Genomic DNA, 26520 nt, shown 5'->3' on the forward strand with positions numbered 1-26520 from the left:
CCCCAGATCTGGGAGCAGATCGAAATCCAAAGGATTCTGTTTCAGGCTGCCTGGCAGCTCCTGAGCCCTGTGTGCTCTTGGTTGCTTTCCTTGGACAGTCAATGGAGAGAAAGTGGTGTCCCTCCTGTGGGCTTAGGAGGAGGAGAACTTCTGGCAGACCATCTCTCTGTACGCAAATTTTGGATTGAGTACTATGGGACAGCACCCCCTCTTGTTGTGTTCGTAATTCCACCACTTGGTAGGAAGAGGCAGGAGGATATCTGTGAGATCGAGTTCAGCTTGGTCTGTATAACAAATGCCAGGAAATATTGAGAGGCCATGTATAAAACAAAAATGAAAGAAAGAAACAAAAATCCCAACAGGAACACTAACAAAAACAAAACTTTGGATGACATTGTTATCTCTTTTTACATGTTCTGTCTTTGAAAGTGTAGATCTAAATGATAACATATTTATTATGTGTATGAGGGTCAGATAGAGCATCAAACTTGTAAAGAACAAGTTTATAATACTATTGTAGCAAAATTTAAGTAGACTCACATACCAGTAAGCATAAGTTTTTAGAAGTATTGGAGGATTTTTGTTGGGATCACTGTATCAAACTATGTTTCTGTAAGTTTCAAGTAAATTCACCAGTTCTGTTCATCCACATAGTTAAATCAATCATTCTCTCTGTCTTTTCTTTCTTCCTACTTTTTCTTCATGTATCTTTCCTTTCTTCTTTCCCTCCTTTCCTTCCTCTTGCCCTCACTTCTTCCTTCCTTCTTTCTTTTCTTCCTTGCTTCCTCCTCTTTTCATTCTTTCTGTCTTTCTTTGTTCATGACATACACTAATAAACAAAATGACAATCCTCTAAAGAATTTTTATAGGTCAGGCACAATGTGGAATACAGTAGATAGAATAAAACTTAATACTCTAAGTTTCTCAACAGTTCCCTTTAACTTTAACCAAAACAGATATCTGTTACATTTTTTAAAGGAAAGTATTACTGGTGACATTGACAAGGAGAGACCACATTTGACTTCTGGGTGGCTTTTATAAATGGAATCCTACACCAAGAACTCATGCTGAAGTTTCTCTTAGTCTATATGATTTTTGTAATGTGTGAATCTATGAGATTTCCAGAAGTACAAAGACCCTTCTCTCCAAGATTCCTGACCAGAATGTGTGTGTGTGTGTGTGTTTATGTGTGTGACTTTTGATAGCAGCTAACTCTTATCACTTGAAGCATGATTGTATTATAGTATAGAATTTCAATGTTTTTCTTATTAAAGATAACTACAAGGTCATGACAGCTCAAAGATCACTGTGTTGATCAAAACATCATACTTAATCATAATTAAGTTAACTATGATTAATCATAGTTAATAGGTTTGGTGAGTTCTTAAAGCAAAATAGTTTTACAGAGTACCCTGGAATGCATTTTACATCAACCTTTTAAGGGCAAAAGCCCAGGAGAAATTTACATCTTGATGGGCAAAGCAATCAAGCAGTAGTACAGAATCAAAAAAAAAAAAAAATACACTTACCCAGGGCATTTTGACCCCACTGTCCAGAGGTAGGTTCTTTCCTGTGAGTCTGTTCAGGAAAAATTCAGGTTAGACCTAAGAAGACAAAAGCAGAGAACAGACAAAGCAAGACTCTTTACAAGACTAAGAATATATTTAGAATTGTGTTATTTATCTCTCATTACTAATGTCTTGATTTCTGATGATCTATACATTTATTATTGCTTTAAGTGAATGGTATGAGGGTAAATTTTTAAAAATCTTCCAAGAATATTTTTCTTGTTTAAAAAGATGAATTGTTTTACTTAAGTTTTTTTTTTTAGTTTTTACTGAAGTTGATTTCTTTTTATATATTTTGATATATCTAACATTATGCTTGTTTATATTATCTGTCATGTTTCTTCACTTCTCCTAGGCCAGTATCACATTATCCAGAGTGCTGCACATTCTAGGAAACTTGATGTATCTCATTTTATCAATACAAGCATTCTGAGTTATTGAGTAATCCTACATTTAATAGGCAAGCAAAGTCATCACTGTTTTCAAAGTTTTGGGGATGGCGGTTTTTTGTTGTTGTCATTCTTGTTTTTGTTTGCAATGCAGTCTAGGCTGGCCTTGTACTCTTGAGTTTAAAGTATCCTTTATTTCTTCATCCTCTTAGTAACTCCATGGATTAAAGGTGTCCTCATTCACCACAGGCTACAACCAATTACCATTATTCATTAGACCAGAGAAATACAGTGGCTATACTGTAAAGAAAACTGTTCTGACTCAGAAAATGGACTTCTGGAAACTGGCAATCAAAATTATTTTCTTATCACAAACAACAACTGGAATTCTGGGAAACTGTTTCCTTATTTTCTACTATTTAGCCCTTTACTACACACAATGCACATTAAAGCCAACAGATTTGATTCTGATGAACCTAATTGCAGCCAATGTGATCATAATTCTCTCTATAGGTGTGCCCCAAACAATGGCAATTTGGGGATTGAAGGAGTTCTTGAATTATTTAGAATGTGAGCTTGTATTATTCCTTCAGGGATGTGCACGAGGTGTGTCCATTTGCACAATCTGCCTTTTGAGTGTTTACCAAACTCTGACCATCAGACCCAAGAAATCATTTTGGAAGTGTTACAAAGTGAAATCTCCCAAGTACATTGGCTGTTGCATTTCCTCCCTCTGGGTCTTGAATGTGATAATTAATTCCATTTCATCCCTGTACACATTTATCAAAAGGAATAACAGAAATGTGACAAGGATTCAAAATGTTGGTTACTGTATTCTTATAGGGAGGGATGACATCAGTGACTCACTTTATACAGCAATGGTTGTGTGCCCTGAAGTCCTCCTTTCTGTTCTCATTGTCTTGGCAAGTGTCTCCAATATTGTCATTCTGTACAGACACAAGAAGAGGATTCAACACATCCGTAGCACTCATGGTTCCAGCCAAATGTCCCCAGAGTCTAGAGCCACTCAAAACATCCTCACAGTGGTGTCTACTTTTCTGGCCTTTTGTACTCTCACCTCCATCTTAAGAGGTTGTGTAGCTCTTTTTCATAGTCACAATTGGTGGCTGATGAACATCAATCATTTCACTTCTCTGTGTTTTCCCACTTTTGCACCCTTTGTTCTTCTGAGTCATTACTCTATTGTATCTAGATTCAGTTTGGTCTGGATAAGAAAAAAGAATATCTCATAATTTCCATATTGTCTAAATGCTTACTCACTATTCACCCTAGTTGGTCAATAAAGAATGTTAAGGGAGTTATGCCTTTTCCTTCTAAAATTGGACAAATGTGGTCAAAGTTTATTCATTTTTACCACCTACCCCTTGAGTATCTTCTAAACAATGACCATCAGTACCCTTAAATCCTTTTAGGAGTATCATAAAGACAAACCTGTAAAGATTATTAATTGCTTAATTTCCCTCCTCTCAGTCTTGCACATGTAGATCAATTTCATTTCCTTTGTGTACACATTTATCAAAAGGAATAGCAAATCATGTTACAAGAACATGAGCTTTTGGATAGTGTTCCCTTATAATTACTGATGACATGAGTTGACTCATTCTGTATTATATTTAGCTCATTGTACTGTTCAACTTTCAGATACTACATTTTCTCAGTTTTATAGTTTTATAGCATAGATGATGTGCATATAAGTAAACCAACTGTCTATAAAACTGCCTTTCTTGTGACTTTCATCCTATCAAATATTCTTAATTTCCTAATTGCTGCACAGACATCTGGTAGACACTACATTCTTACTGCAAGGCCGTAAATGTGTGATTCATGTGCCAAAACTTAACACTCAGTTAATGTGATTGTTGGGGGGAGGGTGGTAATGGGGGAAGGATGGGGAGGGGAAGACCAAATAGAAGGGGAGGGAGGGGTTAGGGGATGTTGGACCGGAAACTGGGAAAGGGAATAACAATCGAAATGTAAATAAGAAATACTCAACTTAATAAAGATAAAAAAAAGAATACCTGTATTACACATATTGGTATTGATCTGAGTGCTAGGGATGACACCAGGTCAAGTAGGAAGAAATGCAGGATGATTTGGGGAAAAGTTAAGAGGGAAGAAGGGTAAATATGAGTAAAATACATGGTATAGATTCTCAAGGCAATAACAAAAACATGAAAATGAACGTTTTTAATGCTTCATCCAGAAACAGGAGACAAAAACTCTAAGCTCAATTGCTGGTAGGTCTAAAAATCAAGTTAGATCAGCCTTTCTCATGATCTCAGTACTGCCATTATCTTTCCAAGGCAAGATAGGCAAAAGGTTAGAGAGAATACCCAGCAGTTAAGGTCACATATTGCTCTTGCAGAACCCAAGGTCACTTCTAAATACCTGAAACAGATAATACATAACTACCTGAATTTTCAACTCCAAGAGGTCTGAGGTCAACTTGTAGGCATTGCAAGTATTCTCACACACACACACACACACACACACACACACACACACACACAAATAAAACTATATTTACATTAATATTTGAAATGAGAAGTCAGTAGATTTGAATGATGTCTAAGCTACTCTTTAATAAAAATATATTTATTTTTCCATTATCAGTTTCCATTCTCTGAGTGTTCAATCTCAGCCCTTGGCAAAGGGCATCTCATGCATAGTCTATTAAACTTCCCGAACAAACTATTATGGTAACATTATTGCCTGACCCTACAATATTCCTCCACTAAAGAACAAAGGCAGAACTCTGTTAAAAGTTTCCAAGAACTACTTAATACTTAAGACCAGAAACCAGTATTACAGAGCAATTTGATAAATACTGTACAGGATAGACCAGTGGAATGAATTGAAGACCCACAAATGAAGCCACATACCTATGGTCACTTGATTTTTGACAAAGGAGCTAAAACCATCCAATGGAAAAAAGATAGCATTTTCAACAAATGGTGCTGGTTCAACTGGAGGTTAGCATATAGAATAATGCAAATTGATCAGTTTTTGTCACTCTATACAAAGCTTAAGTCCAAGTGGATCAAGAACCTCCTCATCAAACCAGACACAGTCAAACTAATAGAAGAAAAAGTGGGGAAGAGTCTCGATAACATGGGCATTGTGGAACATTTCCTGAACAAAACACCAATGGCTTTTGCTGTAAGACCAAGAATCGACAAATGGGACCCCATAAAAGGACACTCTCATTAGGACAAAACAACAACCAACAGATTTGGAAAAAATCTTTATAAATCCCAAATCTGATAGAGGGTTATTATCCCAAATATACAAAACCTCAAGAAGGAAGACTCCAGAGAACCAAATAACACTATTAAAATTGGAGTACAGAGCTAAACAAAGAGTTCTCAGCTGAGGAATATCGAATGGCTGAGAAACACCTAAATAAATGCTCAACATCCTTAGTCATCATGGAAATGCAAATCAAAACATCCATGGATTCCACCTTATACCAGTTAGAATGGCGAAGATCAAAAACTCATGTGACAACAGATAATGGTGAGAATGTGGAGAAAAAGGAACACTCCTCCATAGTTGGTGGGATTGCAAACTAGTACAACCACTCTGGATATCAGTCTGCAGGTTCCTCAGATAATTGGATATTGCACTACCTGAGGACCCAACTATACCTCTCCTAGGCATAACCCCAAAAGATGCTCCCACATAAAACAAAGACACATGTTCTACTATGTTCATATCAGCCTTATTTATGATAACCAGAAGCTGGAAAGAACCTGATGCCTTTCAATAGAGGAATAGATTCATAAAATGTGGTACATCTACACAATGGATACTACTGTATCAAAACAAACTTCATGAAATTCACAGGCAAATGGATTGACTAGAAAATATCTTTCTGTGTGAGGTAATCCAATCACAGAAAAACACACATGGTATGTACTCACTGATACGTGGATATTAGCCCAAAAGCTCAAATTACCCAAGATGCCATCCACAGACCACATGAGGCTCAAGAAGAAGGATAACCAAAATTCAGGTGCTTCACTCCTTCTTAAAAGGGGGAACAAAAATATTCACAGGAGGGGATATGGAGGGAACATTTGGAACAGAGACTGAAGGGATGGCCATTCAGAGCCTGCCCCATTTGTGGCCCATATATATACAGCCACCATACTAGATAAGATTGATGAAGCTAAGAAGTGCATGCTGACAGAAACCGGATATATATGTCTCTAGAGAGACCCAGCCGGAGCATGTCAAATATAGAGGTGAATGCTAGCATCAAACCATTGAAATGAGAGTGGGATCCCTGTTGGAGCAACTAGAGAAAGGACTGAAGTGTTGAAGTGGCTTGCAACCCCATAAGAACAACAATACCAACCAACCAGAGCTCCCAGGGACTAAACATCTACCCAAGAATATACATGAACTGATCCATGGCTCCAGCTGCATATGTCCCAGAGGATGACCTTGTTGAGTACCAATGGATGGAGAAGCCCTTGGTCCTGTCCACGTTGTACTCCCAGTGTACGGGAATGTCTCAGGTTGGGAAGGGGGGGAATTTGGATGAAAGGGGAACACCCTTATAGAAAAAGGGGCGGGGGATGGCATAGGTGACTTATGTCCAGGAAACAGTAAAAAAATGACATTTAAATATAAATAAAAAAAAATAAATAAAAAACTCCATAAAAAAGTTTGGCAAAAAAATTCATTAAAGTCAACAATACCATTTACAGTTCTGAAAGGAACAAAAAGCCACAACTAATTTCAAAATATTTCTGAATAAGGTACAAACAAATAATTTCTCATTGGAATATTAGTGGCCTGTTATTTTTTGTTATATTTTTTTTACAATGAAATGAAATAAAGATCCTCCTCTCTTTCTTTTGGAAAAAATTTGAGGTCAGAATATACCCATTGTTCTTGCATCAGAATGTCCACCCTTGTTTTCTACTTCTGCATACATGCTGCTCAAGAAGCAATTATTTTTTCTCAGACACCAAAAATGCCTGAGATTTATTATCAAAGCCAATAATTTGTCTTGAAATTTGCTATAGAAAGTTGTAAAAAAGTTGAAAAACATTAATTAAACCATTCTTTGTAGATTTAAAACATAACTACAGATTCAGAGGAAATTCAAAAAATCATCAGATCTTACTATAAAAGCCTATATACAACAAAACTTGAAAATCTGCAGGAAATGGATAATTTCCTAGACAGATACCAGTACCGAAGTTAAATCAGGAATGGATAAACCAGTTAAACAACCCCATAACTCCTAAGAAATAGAAGCAGTCATTAAAAGGTCTCCCAACCAAAAGAGCCCAGGTCAGACAAGTGCAAATTCTATCAGACCTTCATAGAAGACCTCATACCAATACAAAACAGATGGAACTACCGAATTAGATTACTCTTATACCTAAACCCACAAAAGGAATTTCCCTTAAAAGAGTAAAAGTACTCAATAAAATTCTGGCAAAACCGAATCAGGACATCAAAACAATCATCAACCGCGATCAAGTAGGCTTCATCCCAGGCATGCAGGGATGGTTTAATATACGGAAACCATCAACGTGATCCATTATATAAACAAACTGAAAGAACAAAACCACATGATCATTTCATTAGATGCTGAGAAAGCATTTGACAAAATTCAACACCCCTTCATGATAAAAGTCCTGGAAAGAATACGAACTCAAGGCCCAAACCTAAACATAGTAAAAGTCATATAAAGAAAACCAGTAGCTAACATTAAACTAAATGGAGAGAAACTTAAGCAGTCCTACTAAAATCAGGGACTAGACAAGACTACCCACTATCTCCCTACTTATTCAATATAGTTCTTGAAGTTCTAGCGAGAGCAATCAGACAACAAAAGGAAACCAAGGGAATACAGATTGGAAAAGGAGAAATCAAAATATCACTATTAGCAGATAATATGATAGTATATTTAAGGGTTCCACCAGAGAACTACTAAAGCTGATAAACAACTTCAGCAAAGTGGCTGTGTATAAAATTAACTCAAATAAATCCATAAAAGAAACAAGCTGAAAAGAAATTGAAGGACCCAAATAATATAAAAGTACCTTGGGACTTTAATCAAGGTAAAAGATCTGTACAATAAAATTCAAGGGAAGGATGAAGGGAAGGGGAAAGATCTCCCATGCTCAGGATGGGCAGGATTAATATAGTAAAAATGGCCATTCTACCAAAAGCAATCTACAGATTCAGTGCAATCCCCATCAAAATACCAATCCAATTCTTCAAAGAGTTAGACAGAACAATTTGCAAATTCATCTGGAATACAAAAAACCCAGCATACCAAAAACTATTCTCAACAATAAAAAGGACTTCAGGGGAAATCCCTGAACTCAAGAAAGAGCAATAGTGATAAAAACTGCGTAATTATTGGTACAGAGACAACAAGATAGACCAATGGAACAAATTGAAGACTCAAAATGAACCCCACACCTATGGGCATGATTTTTGAAAAAAAAAAAATCCAATGGAAAAAAAGGAAGTTCAAAGGTCAACATGTAGAAGAATGCAGATCCATGCTTATCACCCTGTACAAAGGTCCAAGTGGATCAAGGACCTCCACATCAAAAGAGATACACTCAAACTAATAGAAGAAAAACAAGGGAAGCATCTGGAACACATGGACACTGGAAAAAATTTCCGGAACAAAACACCAATGGCTTATGCTCTTAAGATCAAGAATCGACAAATGGGATCTCATAAAGCTGCAAAGCTTCTGTAAGGCAAAGAACACTGTGGTTAGGACAAAACGGCAACCAACAGATTGGGAAAAGATGTTTACCAATCCTACAACACATAGAAGGCTTATATCCAAAAAATACAAAGAACTCAAGAAGTTATACCACAGGGAGACAAACAACCCTAATAAAAAATGGGGTTCAGAATTAAACAAAGAGTTCACTGCTGAGGAATGCCGAATGGCTGAGAAACACCTGAAGAAATGTTCAACATCTTTAGTCATAAAGGAAATGCAAATCAAAACAACCCTGAGATTTCACCTCACACCACTGAGAATGGCTAAAATCAAAAACTCAGGTGACAGCAAATGCTGGCAAGGATGTGGAGAAAGAAGAACACTCCTCCATTGTTGGTGGGATTGCAGACTGGTACAACCATTCTGGAAATCAGTCTGGAGGTTCCTCAGAAAATTGGACATTGAACTACCTGAGGATTCAGCTCTTGGGCATATACCCAAAAGATGCCCCAACATATCAAAAAGACACTTGCTCCACTATGTTCGTAGCAGCCTTATTTATAATAGCCAGAAGCTGGAAAGAACCCAGATGCCCTTCCACAGAGTAATGGATACAGAAAATGTGGTACATCTACACAATGGAATATTATTCAGCTATCAAAAACAATGCCTTTATGAAATTCATAGACAAATATTTGCAACTGGAAAATATCATCCTGAGTGAGGTAACCCAATCACAGAAAACACACATGGTATGCACTCATTGGTAAGTGGATATTAGCCCAAATGCTTGAATTACCCTAGATGCATAGAACACATAAATCTCAAGACGGATGATCAAAATGTGAATGCTTCACTCCTTCTATAAAAGGGGAACAAGAATACCCTTGGCAGGGAATAGAGAGGCAAAGATTAAAACAGACACAGAATGAACACCCATTCAGAGCCTGCCCCACATGTGGCCCATACATATACAGCCACCCAATTAGACAAGATGGATGAAGCAAAGAAGTGCAGGCCGACAGGAGCCGGATGTAGATCGATCCTGAGAGACACAGTCAGAATACAGCAAATACAGAGGTAATGCCAGCAGCAAACCACTGAACTGAGAATAGGTGTTGAAGGAATCAGAGAAAGAACTGGAAGAGCTTGAAGGGCTCGAGACCCTTATGAACAACAATGCCAAGCAACCAGAGCTTCCAGGGACTAAGCCACTACCTAAAGACTATACATGGACTGACCCTGGACTCTGACCTCGTAGGTAGCAATGAATATCCTAGTAAGATCACCAGTGGAAGGGGAAGCCCTTGGTCCTGCTAAGACTGAATCCCCAGTGAAGGTGATTGTTCAGGTAATAAGGGAGGATGGGGGGGAAGTCCATATAGAAGGGAGGGTTAGGGGTTAGGGGATGTTGGCCGGAAACCGGAAAGGAATAACACTGGAAATGTAAATAAGAAATACTCAAGTTAATAAAAAAAAAAAAAAAAAAGGAAGAAAGAAAGAAAGGTAGAGCTAGAAGGCCCAGAAAATTCCAGATAACTCACCTCTTTCTACTCTCTTTTCCATTCCCTCCAACTTGGTACCCTCTCAATCTGCAACCTCCAACAAGTGAGAAAGAATCCACTTGGGGCACTCAACATTTCCAGAGGTAGGAGAATTTGCCAGAGTAAATCTTAAAGAATTGGGCTTGTGTTTTCTTTCAGAAGAGACAACTATAGTTATAAATATTATAACCCAACATATTTCAGATATATTCATCCTGCAACTTATTGGACATATGCAGACAATTGAAGGTATAAAAAGGTCTAGCGCAAAGGAATCTGTAGCGCGCCCAATGTCCCGCCAGCAAGAACGACGCGCGCCAACAGGATTCTTCTGCGAACAAGCCTTTATAGTGTTACAGCTCTCTTGAACAGGGACTCCGAGCAGCAAAGTCGCTCGACTTATATACACAACAGTATGCTAATTATCTCTCAGGGATTGGTGGGGCATGGATCACCCCACTACTTGTCCTCCAGGGATTGGCGGAGAATGAATCACCCCATTAGCATATTAACGGTCAACTGACACCTGGTGCAAAAACTGCACATGTGCAGTACCGTTGTTCACCACTGGAGAGCTCCCTACATCTCATTATCGTATGGCTGCCCTAGCAAGGGGACAAGCCTGCACATGCGCAGTAAGTTGTCGACATCCAGACAAGGCTGGATGTCGGTGCCATCTTTGTTTCGCCGCGCCACTCTCTACAGGAATCAGTTTACTAAAAACAATAAGAATTTTTTTTGTAAACCAACTGCACAGTTTTGAGATTGGGGCATGTGTGTTTGTGTGTGTGTGTGTGTGTGTGTGTGTGTGTGTGTGTGTACCATGTTGGAACATCAAAAGGTTGGACAGTAAGGTTTCACTTTCCTAGAGATGAGTGGCTTAATAACTACTTATAATGACAGTGATATTCAGGGCTAGAGAAGATGGTTTTCCCAGTGAAGTGTTTGCTACACAATCATGAAGATATGACGTTAATTCACATCACTCACATAAAAAAGCTGGAAATATTAACATATGACTGTGGTCCAAGAACCAATGAAGCAGAGACAGTCAGGTCCCTAGCATTTGTTGGCTAACCAGCCTTACAGAATTTGTTATTCTCAGATTCTTAGTGAGAGATCCCATCTCAAAAGTAACTGAATTTGATGGCATCTAATTATGGGTGGCATTTAGAAGTTGTCCTCTGGTCTCTACACTTCTGTACACAATCCATACACACATACCTGAACTCATATACTTTCACAAAAATTAATTTGATCCTGTATTGTTTTGAAGACCATAGGGGGAAAATGAACCATAAATATAAATACTGAAAATTTTAAAAATACTATTACATAGTGTATATCATACTTATAAATACCTTAGGCTTATGTAAAATAGTCTGAATCACATGAGTATGACAAATGCATAATATAAATCTTTACATGCAGACCACCATAGCTTACTTAGTCTATCTTAAATATTCTCCAAGTATTCACACTAGTTTCCAATTGGGCAAAAATCAGATCACCTAACAAAGACCATTTTATATGAAAATATTAAAATGTTATCCCATGTAAATAATGAGTACAGTATTGAAAGAAAAAATGAATGATGGAGTATGCATTCATAATGTAGATGTAAATAACCTTATGTCAGGAATATCTGCATAAACAAAGTTATATTTCTAAGTATATTTATCTATTATCCTTATAATAGCACTAAGTATACCCAGTACTTGGGCATTCACCAGTCATAGACCAAGGAAGGGCTTTATATTTAATCTAATACTCGTACAACACACAGCCTCGGCCAGTGAGAAAATGGTACTTGAATTTATTTTTAATTAAAAATTTATAAATCTTTTTTTATGGCATTCTATTTTCAAACAGCAATTAACTTCCCGTTGTCCTTCAGTGTGAGGTAGAGTTTCTTTCTTTTTTTTTTTATTAACTTGACTATTTCTTATATACATTTCGAGTGTTATTTCCTTTTCCGGTTTCCGGGCAAACATCCCCTTCCCTCCCTCCCTTCCTTATGGGTGTTCCTCCCAACCCTCCCCCATTGCTGCCCCTCCCCAACAGTCTAGTTCACTGGGGTTCAGTCTTAGCAGGACCAAGGGCTTCCCCTTCCACTGGTGCTCTTACTGGGATATTCATTGCTACCTATGAGGTCAGAGTCCAGGGTCAGTCCATGTATAGTCTTTAGGTAGTGGCTTAGTCCCTGGAAGCTCTGGTTGCTTGGCATTGTTGTACATATGGGATCTCGAGCCCCTTCAAGCTCTTCCAGTTCTTTCTCTGATTCCTTCAACGGGGGTCCTATTCTCAGTTCAGTGGTTTGCTGAGGTAGAGTTTCTTGATAAGATATACTTACTCATTCAGGTGTTGCAGTATTATTATGGATGCGACCAACTACTTTATGATTGTGTTACTTGCATTTACTGTGTGTAAACAGGCAGAAACCAGGGGCCAACCTTAAGTATCATTCTTGATTTTTTGAGATGCAGTCACTCATTGGTCTTGGAACTCACCAATTTGACTAGACTCGTTGCCCACTGCACATTAAGATCTGTTTTTATTTACCTCACCAATGCTTTATTACAATAGGAAATTCCATGCCTACATTTTAAATGTAGTTTCTGGTAGTGCAACGCTGATCCTCATACTTGTGTACTCTATGGACTGAGACATCTCCCCAGCTATTGTTTTTATGTTCAAAGATACTATTATTAATTGACATTTCAGATCTCAATACATCCCATCTTATCCCTAAGGAATCATCATATCAAGGAGAGCAGAGTCCAGCTTACCCAAGTGTATGCAGGGAATACTTTTACTGTTTCACTGCATCTCAGAGAAAATCATTTCACTGACTTCAAAGGCATTCCCATTCAGGTTGTGTTGGGAGTGATGCCCTTAAAACCCTCCATTATTGCTGTTAATATTATAGTTAGAGGTATGTATGACTGGGTTCATGGAAAATCCCCAGTCGGCTGCAGGAGACTAATAAAAATATGATAGTCAGGATGCCCAGTGATATAACAAACCTGTGGCCTTTCTGAAAAACCAACATCCTGCTGACTAATGATATGACAAACTTGTAACATTTCTGAGAAACCAACATCCTCTTGACATCACCTGACCACAAGAGCTCTGTGTCCTTGGCTTGTGTAGATGTTTCCCACTTTGCCTCTCCCTCTGTTACCCTGGCTATGGTATAATTTCAGTCTTAGGAAAAAATAAAATTGTCGCCCTGATCAGACTCTTGTCTTGGCTTCCTTCTTCGAGTCTCTTGTCCCCCATTCGCTCTTAGGTGGTCCCCAACCTCCGCTGACTGCCCTGTGGTCCGGGGCAATGAGCTTCCTCTATAATCCATGTTATTAAAATATTTCAGTTTCAGAAACCACCTGAACAGCCTAAGAAAGAATTTCCTAAAACCACGTTCTCCCTAACACAACCAGATAGTGCTTTAAGATAACAGTTGTTCCCCAGTTAACCTATACAACCATTCTAAATTTTGGTGCCTCCTCTCAAGGACTCTCCAACACTAGACAAGTAATTTTGCCAAGCAACAGCCTAAGTTTTGCTATTCTTTGACAATAATGAAGGGTGAAATCTTTCCCTTTTTCTGATACTCCCCAATCTATCCCTGGTCTTGGGACTACTCTTCTCAGCTACAAGGACATGAAACTTATAGTTCCAATTGTACATCTAAGAACATTTTATTCTTAACTCCTTAACTTAACCACTGCCTTCAATATCTTTCCAAACACATTTCAACGAGTACAGACTGGTCTGGCAACAATAGAGCCAGCCCCATCTACTTCATCAGAAAAGGCATCCTGTTTCATCGGTATTCAGAGAATACTTCCCTACTACCAAATCGTCCCAAGACCTCAACATCAACTGATACATTACTCCTGGCTTTGTAAAATGGCCATATTCCTAAGGTCCCCTAACAACAATGACCCAGTGTCATCAGGAAGCATTCACATAGAATGAAAGACACTTCTCCTACACTCAGCATACCAGTAACACAACACAAAGGAGAAATGGAGGGAGTCCTGGAAGCTGGAGCATGGTGAATATGGCAAGAATGTCTCTGGCAGGCCTTGGCCTTATAGGGTATTCCCTCTGCCTTGTTAAAAACTATTAGATCACATTCACAAAGCTATGCATCAAGATCTATTCCCTTATTTCACTACTTCTTTCTGCCAAATAAATATGTAATTGAAGTGTAACTATTTTTTCTTTCCTTTTGTTTTTGTTTTTGTTTTTTGGGTTTTTTTTTCCATTTTTGTTAAATTCGGTATTTCTTATTTACATTTCAAATGCTATTCACTTTCCCGGTTTCCAGGCAAACATCTCCTAACCCCTCCCACTCCCCTTCTCTATGGGTGTCCACTTCCCATCCACACGCCATTACCAGCCTCCCCCAAACAATCCAGGTCGATGGGGTACAACATTGGCAGGAACAAGGGCTTCCCCTTCCACTGGTGCTCCTACTAGGCTATTCATTGCTATCTATGAATTTGGAACCCAGGGTCATTCCATGTATAGTCTTTGGGTAGTGGCTTAGTCCCTGGAAGGTCTAGTTGGTTGGTTTTGTTGTTCATATGGGGTCTTGAGCCCCTTCAGCTCTTTCAGTCCTTTTTCTGATTCCGACAATGGGGGTCCTGTTCTCAGTTCAGTGGTTTGCTGCTGGCATTTGCCTATGTATTTGCTATATTCTGTCTGTGACTATCAGGAGAGACATACATCCAGTTCCTATCAGGCTGCACTTAGCTTCATCCATCTTATATAGTTTGGTGGCTGTATATGTATCGGCTACATGTGGGACAGGCTCTGAATGACCATTCCTTCAGTCTCTGTTCTATACTTTGTTTCTTTATCCCTTTCAATTAGTATTCCTGTTTGTCTTTTAATGAAGGAGTAAAGCATCCACATTTTGGTCATCCTTCTTGAGTTTCATGTGGTCCGTGCATCATGGGAAATTTGAGCGTTTGGGATAATATTCACTTATCAATGAGTGCATATCATGTGTGTTTTTCTGTGATTGGGTTAACTCACTCAGGATGATATTTTCTAGTTCCATCCATTTGCCTATGAATTTCATGACATCATTGTTTTTGACAGCTGAATAGTACACCACTGTGGAGATGTACCATATTTTCTGTATCCATTTTTCTGTTGAAGGGCATCTGGGTTCTTTCCAGCTTCTGGCTATTATAAATAAGGCTGTTATGAACATAGTGAATCATGTGTCTTTGTTGTTTGTTGGAGCATATCTTGGGTATATGCCCAGGAGAGTTAAAGCTGGGTCTTCAGGTAGGACAATGTCAAATTTTCGGAGGAACCCCCAGACTGATTTCCAGAATGACTGTACCAGTCTGCAATCCCACCAACAATGGAGGAATGCTCCTCTTTCTCCACATCTTCGCCAGCATCTGCTGTGGCCAAGTTTTTGGTCTTGACCATTCTGACTGGTGTGAGGTGGAATCTCAGGGTTGTTTTGGTTTGCATTTCCCTCATGACTAAAGATGTTGAACATTTCTTTAGGTGCTTCTCAGACATTCTATATTCCTCAGCTGTGAATTCTTTGCTTAGCTCTGAACCACATTTTTTAATAGGGTTATTTTTCTCCCTGCAGTCTAACTTGGTGAGTTCTTTGTACATTTTGGATATAAGCCCTCTATCAGTTCTAGGATTAGTAAAGATGTTTTCCAAATCTGTTGGTTACAGTTTTGTCCTAATGACATTGTCCATTGCCTTACAGAAGTTTTGCAGCTTTATGAGAACCCATTTCTCAATTCTTGATCATAGGTGTTTTGTTCAGGAAATTTTGGCCAGTGTCCATGGGTTCAAGATTCTTCCCCATGTTTTTTCTATTAGTTTGAGTGTATCTGGTTTACATTGGAGGTCCTTGATCCACTTGGACTTAAGCTTTGTACAAGGGGATAAGAATGAATCGATTTGTTCTCTTCTTTTTTTAATTATTTTTTTTATTAACTTAAGTATTTCTTATTTACATTTCAAGTGTTATTCCCTTTCGTGGTTTCTGGGCCAACATCTCCCTAAACCTTCCCCCTCCCCTTCTTTATGGGTGTTCACCTCTCCATCCTACCCCCATTGCCGCCCTCCCCCCAACAATCACGTTCACTGGGGGTTCAGTCTTAGCAAGACCAAGGGTTTCCCTTCCACTGGTGATCTTACTAGGATATTCATTGCTACCTATGAGGTCAGAGTCCAGGGTCAGTCCATGTATAGTCTTTAGGTAGTGGCTTAGTCCCTGGAAGCTCTGGTTGCTTGGCATTGTTGTACATATGGGGTCTCAAGCCCCTTCAAGCTCTTCCAGTTCTTTCTCTGATTCCTTCAACGGGGGTCCTATTCTCAGTTCGGTGGTGTGCTGCTGGCATTTGCCCCTGTATTTGCTGTACTCTGGCTGTGTCTCTCAGGAGAGATCTACATCTGGCTCCTGTCGGCCTGCACTTCTTTGTTTCATCCATCTTGTCTAATTGGGTGGCTGTATATGTATGGGCCACATGTGGGGGCAGGCTCTGAATGGGTGTTCCTACTGTGTCTGTTTTAATCTTTGCCTCTTTATTCCCTGCCAAGGGTATTCTTGTTCCCCTTTTATAGAAGGAGTGAAGCATTCACATTTTGATCATCTGTCTTGAGTTTCATATGTTCTAGGCATCTAGGGTAATTCAAGCGTTTGGGCTAATAGCCACTTATCAATGAGTGCATACCATGTGTGTTTTTCTGTGATTGGGTTACCTCTCTCAGGATGATATGTTCCAGTTCCAACCATTTGCCTACGAATTTAATAAAGTCATTGTTTTTGATAGCTGAGTAACATTCCATTGTGTAGATGTACCAAATTTTCTGTGTCCATTCCTCTGTTGAAGGCCATCTGGGTTCTTTCCAGCTTCTGGCTATTATAAATAAGACTGCTATGAATATAGCGGAGCATGTGTCATTGTTATATGTTGGGGCATCTTTTGGGTACATGCCCAAGAGAGGTATAGCTGGGTCCTCAGGTACTTCAATGTCCACTTTGCTGAAGAACCTCAAGACTGATTTCCAGAATGGTTGTACCAGTCTGCAATCCCACCAACAATGAAGGAGTCTTCCTCTATCTCCACATCCTCGCCAGCATCTGCTGTCACCTGAGTTTTTGATCTTAGCCATTCTCACTGGTGTGAGGTGAAATCTCAGGGTTGTTTTGATTTGCATTTCCCTTATGACTAAAGATGTTGAACATTTTCAGGTGTTTCTCAGCCATTCAGCATTCCTCAGCTGCGAATTCTTTCTTTAGTACTGAACCCCATTTTTAATAGGGTTATTTGTCTCCCTGTGGTATAACTTCTTGAGTTCTTTGTATATTTTGGATAAAAGGCCTCTATCTGTTGTAGGATTGGTAAAGATCTTTTCCCAATCTGTTGGTTGCCGTTTTGTCCTAACCACAGTGTCCTTTGCCTTACAGAAGCTTTGCAGCTTTATGAGATCCCATTTTTCCATTCTTGATCTTATAGCATATGCCATTGGTGTTTTGTTCAGGAAATTTTTCCAGTGCCCAAGTGTTCGAGATGCTGCCCTAGTATTTCTCCTATTAGTTTGAGTGTATCTGGTTTGATGTGGATGTCCTTGATCCATTTGGACTTAAGCTTTGTACAGGGTGATAAGCATGGATCAATTTGCATTCTTCCACATGTTGACCTCCAGTTGAACCAGCACCATTTGCTGAAAATGTTATCTTTTTTCCATTGGATGGCTTTGGTTCCTTTGTCAAAAATCAAGTGCCCATAGGTGTGTGGGTTCATTTCTGAGTCTTCAATTCTGTTCCATTGGTCTATCTGTCTGTCTCTGTACCAATACCATGCAGTTTTTATCACTATTGCTCTGTAATACTGCTTGAGTTCAGGGATAGTGATTCCCCCGGCAGTCCATTTATTGTTGAGGATAGTTTTTGCTATCCTGGGTTTTTTGTTATTCCAGATGAATTTGCAAATTTTTCTGTCTAACTCTTTGAAGAATTGGATTGGTATTTTGATGGGGATTGCATTGAATCTGTAGATCACTTTTGGTAAAATGGCCATTTTTACTATATTAATCCTGCAATCCATGAGTATGGGAGATCTTTCCATCTTCTGAGGTTTTCTTCAATTTCTTTCTTCAGAGGCTTGAAGTTCTTATTGTACAGATCTTTTACTTACTTGATTAAAGTCACACCGAGGTACTTTATATTATTTGGGTCTATTATGAAGGGTGTCGTTTCCCTAATTTCTTTCTCGGCTTGTTTCTCTTTTGTATAGACGAAGGCTACTGATTTATTTGAGTTAATTTTATACCCGGCCACTATGCTGAAGTTGTTTATCAGCTTTAGTAGTTCTCTGGTGGAACTTTTGGAATCACTTAAATATACTATCATATCATCTGCAAATAGTAATATTTTGACTTCTTCTTTTCCAATCTCTATCCCCTTGACCTCATTTTGTTGTCTGATTGCTCTGGCTAGAACTTCAAGAACTATATTGAATATGTAGGGAGAGAGTGGGCAGCCTTGTTTAGTCCATGATTTTAGTGGGATTGTTACAAGTTTCTCTCCATTTAATTTAATGTAAGAAACTGGTTTGCTGAATATGGCTTTTACTATGTTTAGGTATGGGCCTTGAATTCGTATTCTTTCCAGAACTTTTATCATGAAGGGGTGTTGAATTTTGTCAAATGCTTTCTCAGTATCTAATGAAATGATCATGTGGTTTTGTTCTTTCAGTTTGTTTATATACTGGATCACGTTGATGGTTTTCCGTATATTAAACCATCCCTGCATGCCTGGGATGAAGCCTATTTGATCATGGTGGATGATTGTTTTGATGTGCTCTTGGATTCGGTTTGCCAGAATTTTATTGAGTACTTTTACTGCGAAATTCTTAAGGGAAATTGGTCTGAAGTTCTCTTTCTTAGTTGGGTCTTTGTGTGGTTTAGGTATAAGAGTAATTGTGGCTTCATAGAGGGAATTCGGTAGTGCTCAATCTGTTTCAATTTTGTGGAATTGTTTGGATAGTATTGGTATGAGGTCTTCTATGAAGGTCTGATAGAATTCTGTACTAAACGTGTCTGGACCTGGGCTCTTTTTGGTTGGGAGACCTTTAATGACTGCTTCTATTTCCTTAGGAGTTATGGGGTTGTTTAACTGGTTTATCTGTTCCTGATTTAACTTCGGTACCTGGTGTCTGTCTAGGAAATTGCCCATTTCCTGCAGATTTTCAAGTTTTGTTGAATACAGGCTTTTATAGTAAAATCTGATGATTTTTTGAATTTCCTCTGAATCTGTAGTTATGTCTCCCTTTTCATTTCTGATTTTGTTAATTTGGACATACTCTCTGTGTCCTCTCGTTAGTCTGGCTAAGGGTTTATCTATCTTGTTGATTTTCTCAAAGAACCAACTTTTGGTTCTGTTGATTCTTTCTATGGTTCTTTTTGTTTCTACTTGGCTGATTTCAGCTCTGAGTTTGATTATTTCCTGCCTTCTACTCCTCCTGGATGTATTTGCTTCTTTTTGTTCTAGAGCTTTTAGGTGTGTTGTCAAGCTGCTGACAAATGCTCTCTCCTGTTTCTTTCTGCAGGCACTCAGAGCTATGTGTTTTCCTCTTAGCACAGCTTTCATTGTGTCCCATAAGTTTGGGTATGTTGTACCTTCATTTTCATTAAATTCTAAGAGGTCTTTAAATTCTTTCTTTATTTCTTCCTTGACCATCTTATCGTTGAGTAGAGCGTTGTTCAACTTCCACATATATGTGGGCGTTCTTCCCTTATTGTTATTGAAGACCAGCTTTAGGCCGTGGTGGTCTGATAGCACGATGGGATTATTTCTATCTTTCTGTACCTGTTGAGGTCCGTTTTTTGACCAATTATATGGTGAATTTTGTTGAACGGACCATGGGGAACTGAGAAGAATGTATATCCTTTTACTTTAGTATAGAATGTTCTATAAATATCTGTTAAGTCCATTTGGTTCATGACTTCTCTTAGTCTGTCTATGTCTCTGTTTAATTTCTGTTTCCATGATCTGTCGATTGATGAGAGTGGGGTGTTGAAATCTCCTACTATTATTGTGTGAGATGCAATGTGTGTTTTGAGCTTTAGTAAGGTTTCTTTTACGAATGTAGGTGCCCTTATATTTGGGGCATAGATATTTAGGATTGAGAGTTCATCTTGGTGGATTTTTCCTTTGATGAATATGAAGTGTCCTTCCTTATCTTTTTTGATGACTTTTAGTTGAAAATTGATTTTATTTGATATTAGAATGGCTACTCCAGCTTGCTTCTTCCGACCTTTTGCTTGGAAAGTTGATTTCTAGCCTTCACTCTGAGGTAGTGTCTGTCTTTGTCTCTGAGGTGTGTTTCCTGTAGGCAGCAGAATTCAAGGACCTCATTGGGTATCCAGTTTGTTAATCTATGTCTTTTTATTGGGGAGTTGAGACCATTGATGTTGAGAGATATTAAGGAATAGTGATTATTGCTTCCTGTTATATTCATATTTGATGTGAGGTTATGTTGTGTGCTTTTCTTCTCTTTGTTTTGTTGCCAAGACTATTAGTTTCTTGCTTTTTCTAGGGTGTAGCTTGCCTCCTTATGTTGGCTTTACCATTTATTATCCTTTGTAGCGCTGGATTTGTAGAAAGATATTGTGTAAATTTGGTTTTGTCATGGAATATCTTGGTTTCTCCATCTATGTTGAGAGTTTTGTAGGATACAGTAACCTGGGCTGGCAGTTGTGCTCTCTTAGGGTCTGTATGACATCTGTCCAGGATCTTCTGGCTTTCATGGTGAAAAGTCTGGTGTGATTCTGATAGGTCTTCCTTTGTATGTTACTTGACATATTTCCCTTACTGCTTTTAATATTCTTCATTTATTTTGTGAATTTGTTGTTTTGACTATTATGTGACAGGAGGTGTTTCTTTTCTGGTCAAATCTATTTGGAGTTCTGTAGGCTTCTTGTATGCTTATGGGTATCTCTTTCTTTAGGTTAGGGAAGTTTTCTTCTATGATTTTGTTGAAGATATTTACTGGTCCTTTGAGCTGGGAGTCTTCACTCTCTTCTATACCTATTATCCTTAGGTCTTATCTTCTCATTGAGTCCTGGATTTCCTGTATGTTTTAGACGAGTAGATTTTTCTGTTTTACATTATCTTTGACAGTTGAGTCAATGATTTCTATGGAATCTTCTGCTCCTGAGATTCTCTCTTCTATCTCTTGTATTCTGTTGGTGATGCTTGTATCTCTGGCTCCTTGTCTCTTCCTTTGGTTTTCTATATCCAGGGTTGTTTCCATGTGTTCTTTCTTGATTGCTTCTATTTCCATTTTAATTCCTTCAACTGTTTGATTGTGTTTTCCTGGAATCCTTTCAGGGATTTTTTGATTCCTCTCTATAAGCTTCTACTTGTTTATTTATGTTTTCCTGCATTTCTCTAGGGGAGTTCTTCATGTCTTTCTTGAAGTCCTCCAGCATCATGATCAAATATGATTTTGAAACTAGATCTTGCTTTTCTGGTGTGTTTGGATATTCCATGTTTGCTTTGGTGGGAGAATTGGGGTCTGATGATGCTATGTAGTCTTGGTTTCTGTTGCTTGGGTTCCTGCGCTTGCCTCTCGCCATCAGGTTATCTCTGGTGTTACTGTGTTCTGCTATTTCTGACAGTGGCTAGACTGTCCTATAAGCCTGTGTGTCAGGAGTGCTGTAGACCTGTTTTCCTGTTTTCTTTCAGCCAGTTATGGGGACAGAGTGTTCTGCTTTCGGGCGTGTAGTTTTTCCTATCTTCAGGTCTTCATCTTTTCCTGTGGGCCTGTATCTTGAGTTCACCAGGCAGGTCACTTGCAGCAGAAAAGTTGGTCTTACCTGTGGTCCTGAGGCTCAAGTTTGCTCGTGGGGTGTTGTTTATGAGCTCTCCGTGGGGCTCCCTACGCTGCCCTCCCTGGGAGCCCCCATGCACCAGAGTCCCAGATGGCATTTGGTGTTTTCTTCTGGATTCAGAGATGTGAGCAGAGTGTAGTCTCTTCTGGTTTCCCAGTCATGTCTGCCTCTCTGAAGGTTTAGCTCTCCCTCCCATGGGATTTTGTGCAGAGAACTGTTTATCTGGTCGGTCCCTTCAGGTTCCTGCAGTGTCTCAGGCCCAGCGGACCTGCTGCTCCTGTGCCCTTATCTAAGGGAACCCAGAGGCCATATACAGTTTCCTCTTGGGCCAGGGATGTGGGCAGGGGTGGGCAGTGTTGGTGGTCTCTTCTGCTCTGCAGTCTCAGGAGTGCCCACCTGTCCGGTCGGTTAGCTCTCTTCCCCACGGGGTTTGGGAGCAGTGAGCAGGGGGCAGGGAGCGAAAGATTGGGCGATTTGTTTTCTTCTACATGCCGACCTTCATTTGAACCATCACCATTTGAAGAAAATGCTATCTTTTTTCCATTGGATAGTTTTGGCTCCTTTGTCAAAAATCAAGTGACCATAGGTGTGTGGGTTCATTTCTGGGTCTTCCAATCAATTCCACTGGTCTATCTGCCTGTCTCTGTACCAAAACCATACAATTTTTTTTTATCACTATTACTTGGTAATACTGCTTGAGTTCATAAATGATGAGTCCCCCAGTCCTTTTATTGTTGAGGATAGTTTTAGCTATACTGGGTTTTTTTGTTATTCCAGCTGAATTTGCAAATTGTTCTGTCTACCTCTCTGAAGAATTGGATTGGAATTTTGATGGGGATTGCATTGAATCTGTAATTCGCTTTTGGTTATATGGCCAATTTTACTATATTAATCCTGCCAATCCATGAGCATGGGAGATCTTTACATCTTCTGAGATCTTCAATTTCTTTCTTCAGAGACTTGAAGTTCTTATTATACAGATCTTACACTTGCTTGGTTAAAGTCATGCTGAGGTATTTTATATTATTTGGGATTATTACACATGGTGTCGTTACCCTAATTTCTTTCTCAGCATGTTTCTCTTTTGTGTAGAGGAAGGCTCCTGATTAGTTTGAGTTAATTTTATAAGCAGCCATTTTGCTAAAGGTGTTTATCAAGTTTACTAGTTCTCTGGTTGAACTTTTGGGGTCACTTAAATTTACTATCATATCATCTGCAAATAGTAATAGTTTGACTTCTTCCTTTCCAATCTGTATCCCTTTGACCTCCTTTCGTCTGATTGCTCTGGCTAGGACTTTGAGAACTATGTTGAATAAGTAGGGAGAGAGTGGGCAGCCTTGTCTACTCCCTGATTTTAAAGGGATTGGTTCAAGTTTCTCTCCATTTAGTTTAATATTAGCTACTGGTTTGCTGTATATGGCTTTTACTATGTTTAGGTATGGGCCTGGAATTGTTTTTCTCTCCAGGACTTTTACCATGAAGGGGTGTTGAATTTTTTCAAATGCTTTCTCAACATCTAATGAACAGATCATGTGGTGATTATTTTTCAATTTGTTTTTATAATGTATTACATTGATGGTTTTCCGTATATTAAACCATCCCTGCATGCCTGGGATGAAGCCTACTTGATCATGAAGGATGATTGTTTTGATGTTTTCTTGGATTCGGTTTGCAAGTATCATATTGAGTATTTTTGCATCAATATTCTTAAGTGAAACTGGTCTGAAGTTCTCTTTCTTTGTTGGGTCTTTGTGTGGTTTAGGTATAAGAGTAATTGTGGCTTCATAGAAGGAATTTGATAGTGCTCCATCTGTTTCAATTTTGCGGAATAGTTTGGGCAGTATTGGTATGAGGTCTTCTATGAAGGACTGATAGAATTCTGCACTGAACCCATCTGGACCTGGGCTCTTTTTAGTTGAGAGACTCTTAATGACTGCTTCTATTTCTTTAGGAGTTATGGGGTTGTTTAAAGGGGTTACCTGTTCCTGATTTAACTTTGGTACCTGGTATTTGTCTAGGAAATTATCCATTTCCTCCAGATTTTAAAGTTTTGCTGAATATAGGCGTTTGTAATAGGATCTGTTGATTTTTTTTAATTTCCCCTGATTCTATTGTTATGTCTCCCTTTTCACTTCTGATTTTGTTAATTGGGACACTCTCTGTGTCCTCTCATTAGTCTGGTGAAGGGTTTATCTATTTTATTGATTTTTCTCAAAGAACCAGCTTTTGGTTCTGTTGATTCTTTGTATATTCTTTTTTATTTCTAATTGATTGGTTTCAGCTCTGAGTTTGATTATTTCCTACCTTCTACTCCTCCTGGGTGTGTTTGCTTCTTTTTGTTCTAGAGCTTTTAGGTGTGCTGTCAAACTGCTGATATATCCTCTCCCCTGTGTCTTTCTGCAGGCATTCAGAGCCTTAGGGCATCTTAGGGACAGAAGATACCATAGAAAACATTGAACAACCTTCAACGATAATGTGATATCCAAAAAGCATTTAACCCAAATCATCCAGAAATCTAAGTCAGACGGAGTAGATCAAACCTAAGGATAAGAGGTATAGAAGAGAGAGAGGACACCCAACCTAATGGTCCAGTAAATATCTTCTTCAAAATTATAGAAGAAAACTTCCCAATCTTAGAGATGGCTATAAACATAAAAGAACCCTACAGAACTCCAAGTAGATTGCACCAGAAAAGAAATTCCTCCTGTCACAAAGAAATACTGTTAAAATCAGTAAGGGGGAATGTAGAGTAACATATACAAGCAGGCCTATGATAATTCAATAAGATTTCTCACCAGAGACAATGAAAGCCACAAAATCCTGTGCAGATGTCATACAAAACATAAGGAAATAAAATGCTGTCCCAGGCTACTTTATCTAGCAAAACTCTCAATTGACATAGATGAAGGAACCAATATATTCTATGACAAAACAAAATTTACACAACATCTTTCTGCAGATCCAGGCCTACAAAGGAAAATAGGCTGAAAATTCCAACACAGGGAAAGAAACTACACCATGGAAAATGAAAGAAAGTAATCCTTCTGCAACGAAACCATAAGAAGATAGCCACACAACATAATTCTACTTCTAACAAGAAAAATAACAGAAAACAACAATCACTATTCCATAATATCTCTTAACATCAATAGGCTCAATTCCTTAATAAAAAAGATATAGACTAACAGACTGGATACATAAAGAGGAGCAGCATTTTGCAGCATTCAGGAGACATACCACAGTGAAGAAGATAGACACTACCTCAGAGTAAGAGGCTAGAAAAAAAATACAAGTAATTGGTCCCAAAAAAACAAGCTACACTTACCATTCCAATATTGAATAAAATATATTTTCAACCAAAAGTTATCAAAAGAGATAAGGAAGGAAATTAAATTAATTAATTAATTAAAGGAAAAATCAAGCAGGATGATCTCTCAGTCCTGAATATCTATGTTCCTAATGCGAGGGCACCTACATTCATAATACAGCGCAAAGCACACATTGCACTTCACAAAATACAAGTGGAAGATTTCAACACACCAGTTTTGTCAATGGAAAAATCATGGAAACATAAATTAAACAGAGACATAACAAAATAAATGGAAGTCATGAACAAAATGTTTTTTCCAGATATTTATAAAAGATTTCATCCTAAAACAAAAGAATATACCTTCTTTTCAGCACCGCATGGTACCTTCTATAAAATTGATCCAAAATGGAAAGTGTGATATTGGTAGATATTTGAATATGGAACTGTTGAACTTCACGAAAATTCAACCATATGCAGAAAACTACAGACAAGTAAGGAATGCTGAAATTGAAAGTGATGAATCAGTCCAACGGAAGTATTTTTAGGTAGGAATTCAACACTAAGTATTCAGCCATGAATTTTTATAAATACAGGTCATGCCCAATGAAATAAGTCACTTCTATTGATAGTTTTACAACATAAATGGACACAATATAATGAGAATGTTTGAGGATTGTGCATGGGAAGGTTTGAAGAGTTAGATGAAAAGGAGAAATGATATAATTATATTTGTCTTAAAGGTAAAAAAATATTTTTTTATAATTTAAAATGTTACAAAAGGAAAATATTTTCCCAGAGTATTTTGTTATATAATATAAAAATATATTAGACTATACTAAGTGTCCTAGTGATCACCACTGCTTCAAGTGACAGCAAGTTTTTCCTTTTACTCCTAACTCTTTAGGAATTCTTTCTGATATGAGGTACTATGTTCCTTTTATGAGTATTCTAAAGTGGGGCAGAATAGATGTTTCAAAGGTAGGAAATAAATTGAGAACTATCTAGTATGATGCTTATGACCTGTAAGGTTTAGCAGTAATGGTATTCATAAGGTAAGTAACCATTTCTTAAGATACCCTGT

At 38.4% G+C, this 26520-nt stretch overlaps 1 protein-coding gene across 1 annotated transcript; it reads left to right on the forward strand.

The window, feature by feature from the left end:
- Positions 1-2283: 2283 nt before the first annotated feature.
- Positions 2284-3210, forward strand: LOC116894529 (vomeronasal type-1 receptor 4-like). The gene has a single exon (XM_032896233.1). It carries the CDS (start codon positions 2287-2289, stop codon positions 3208-3210), a length of 924 nt encoding a protein of 307 aa, XP_032752124.1. The 5' UTR covers positions 2284-2286.
- The last annotated feature ends 23310 nt before the right edge of the window (positions 3211-26520 follow it).

This window comes from Rattus rattus, chromosome 2, assembly GCF_011064425.1.
Source record: "Rattus rattus isolate New Zealand chromosome 2, Rrattus_CSIRO_v1, whole genome shotgun sequence".
NCBI lineage: Eukaryota > Metazoa > Chordata > Mammalia > Rodentia > Muridae > Rattus > Rattus rattus.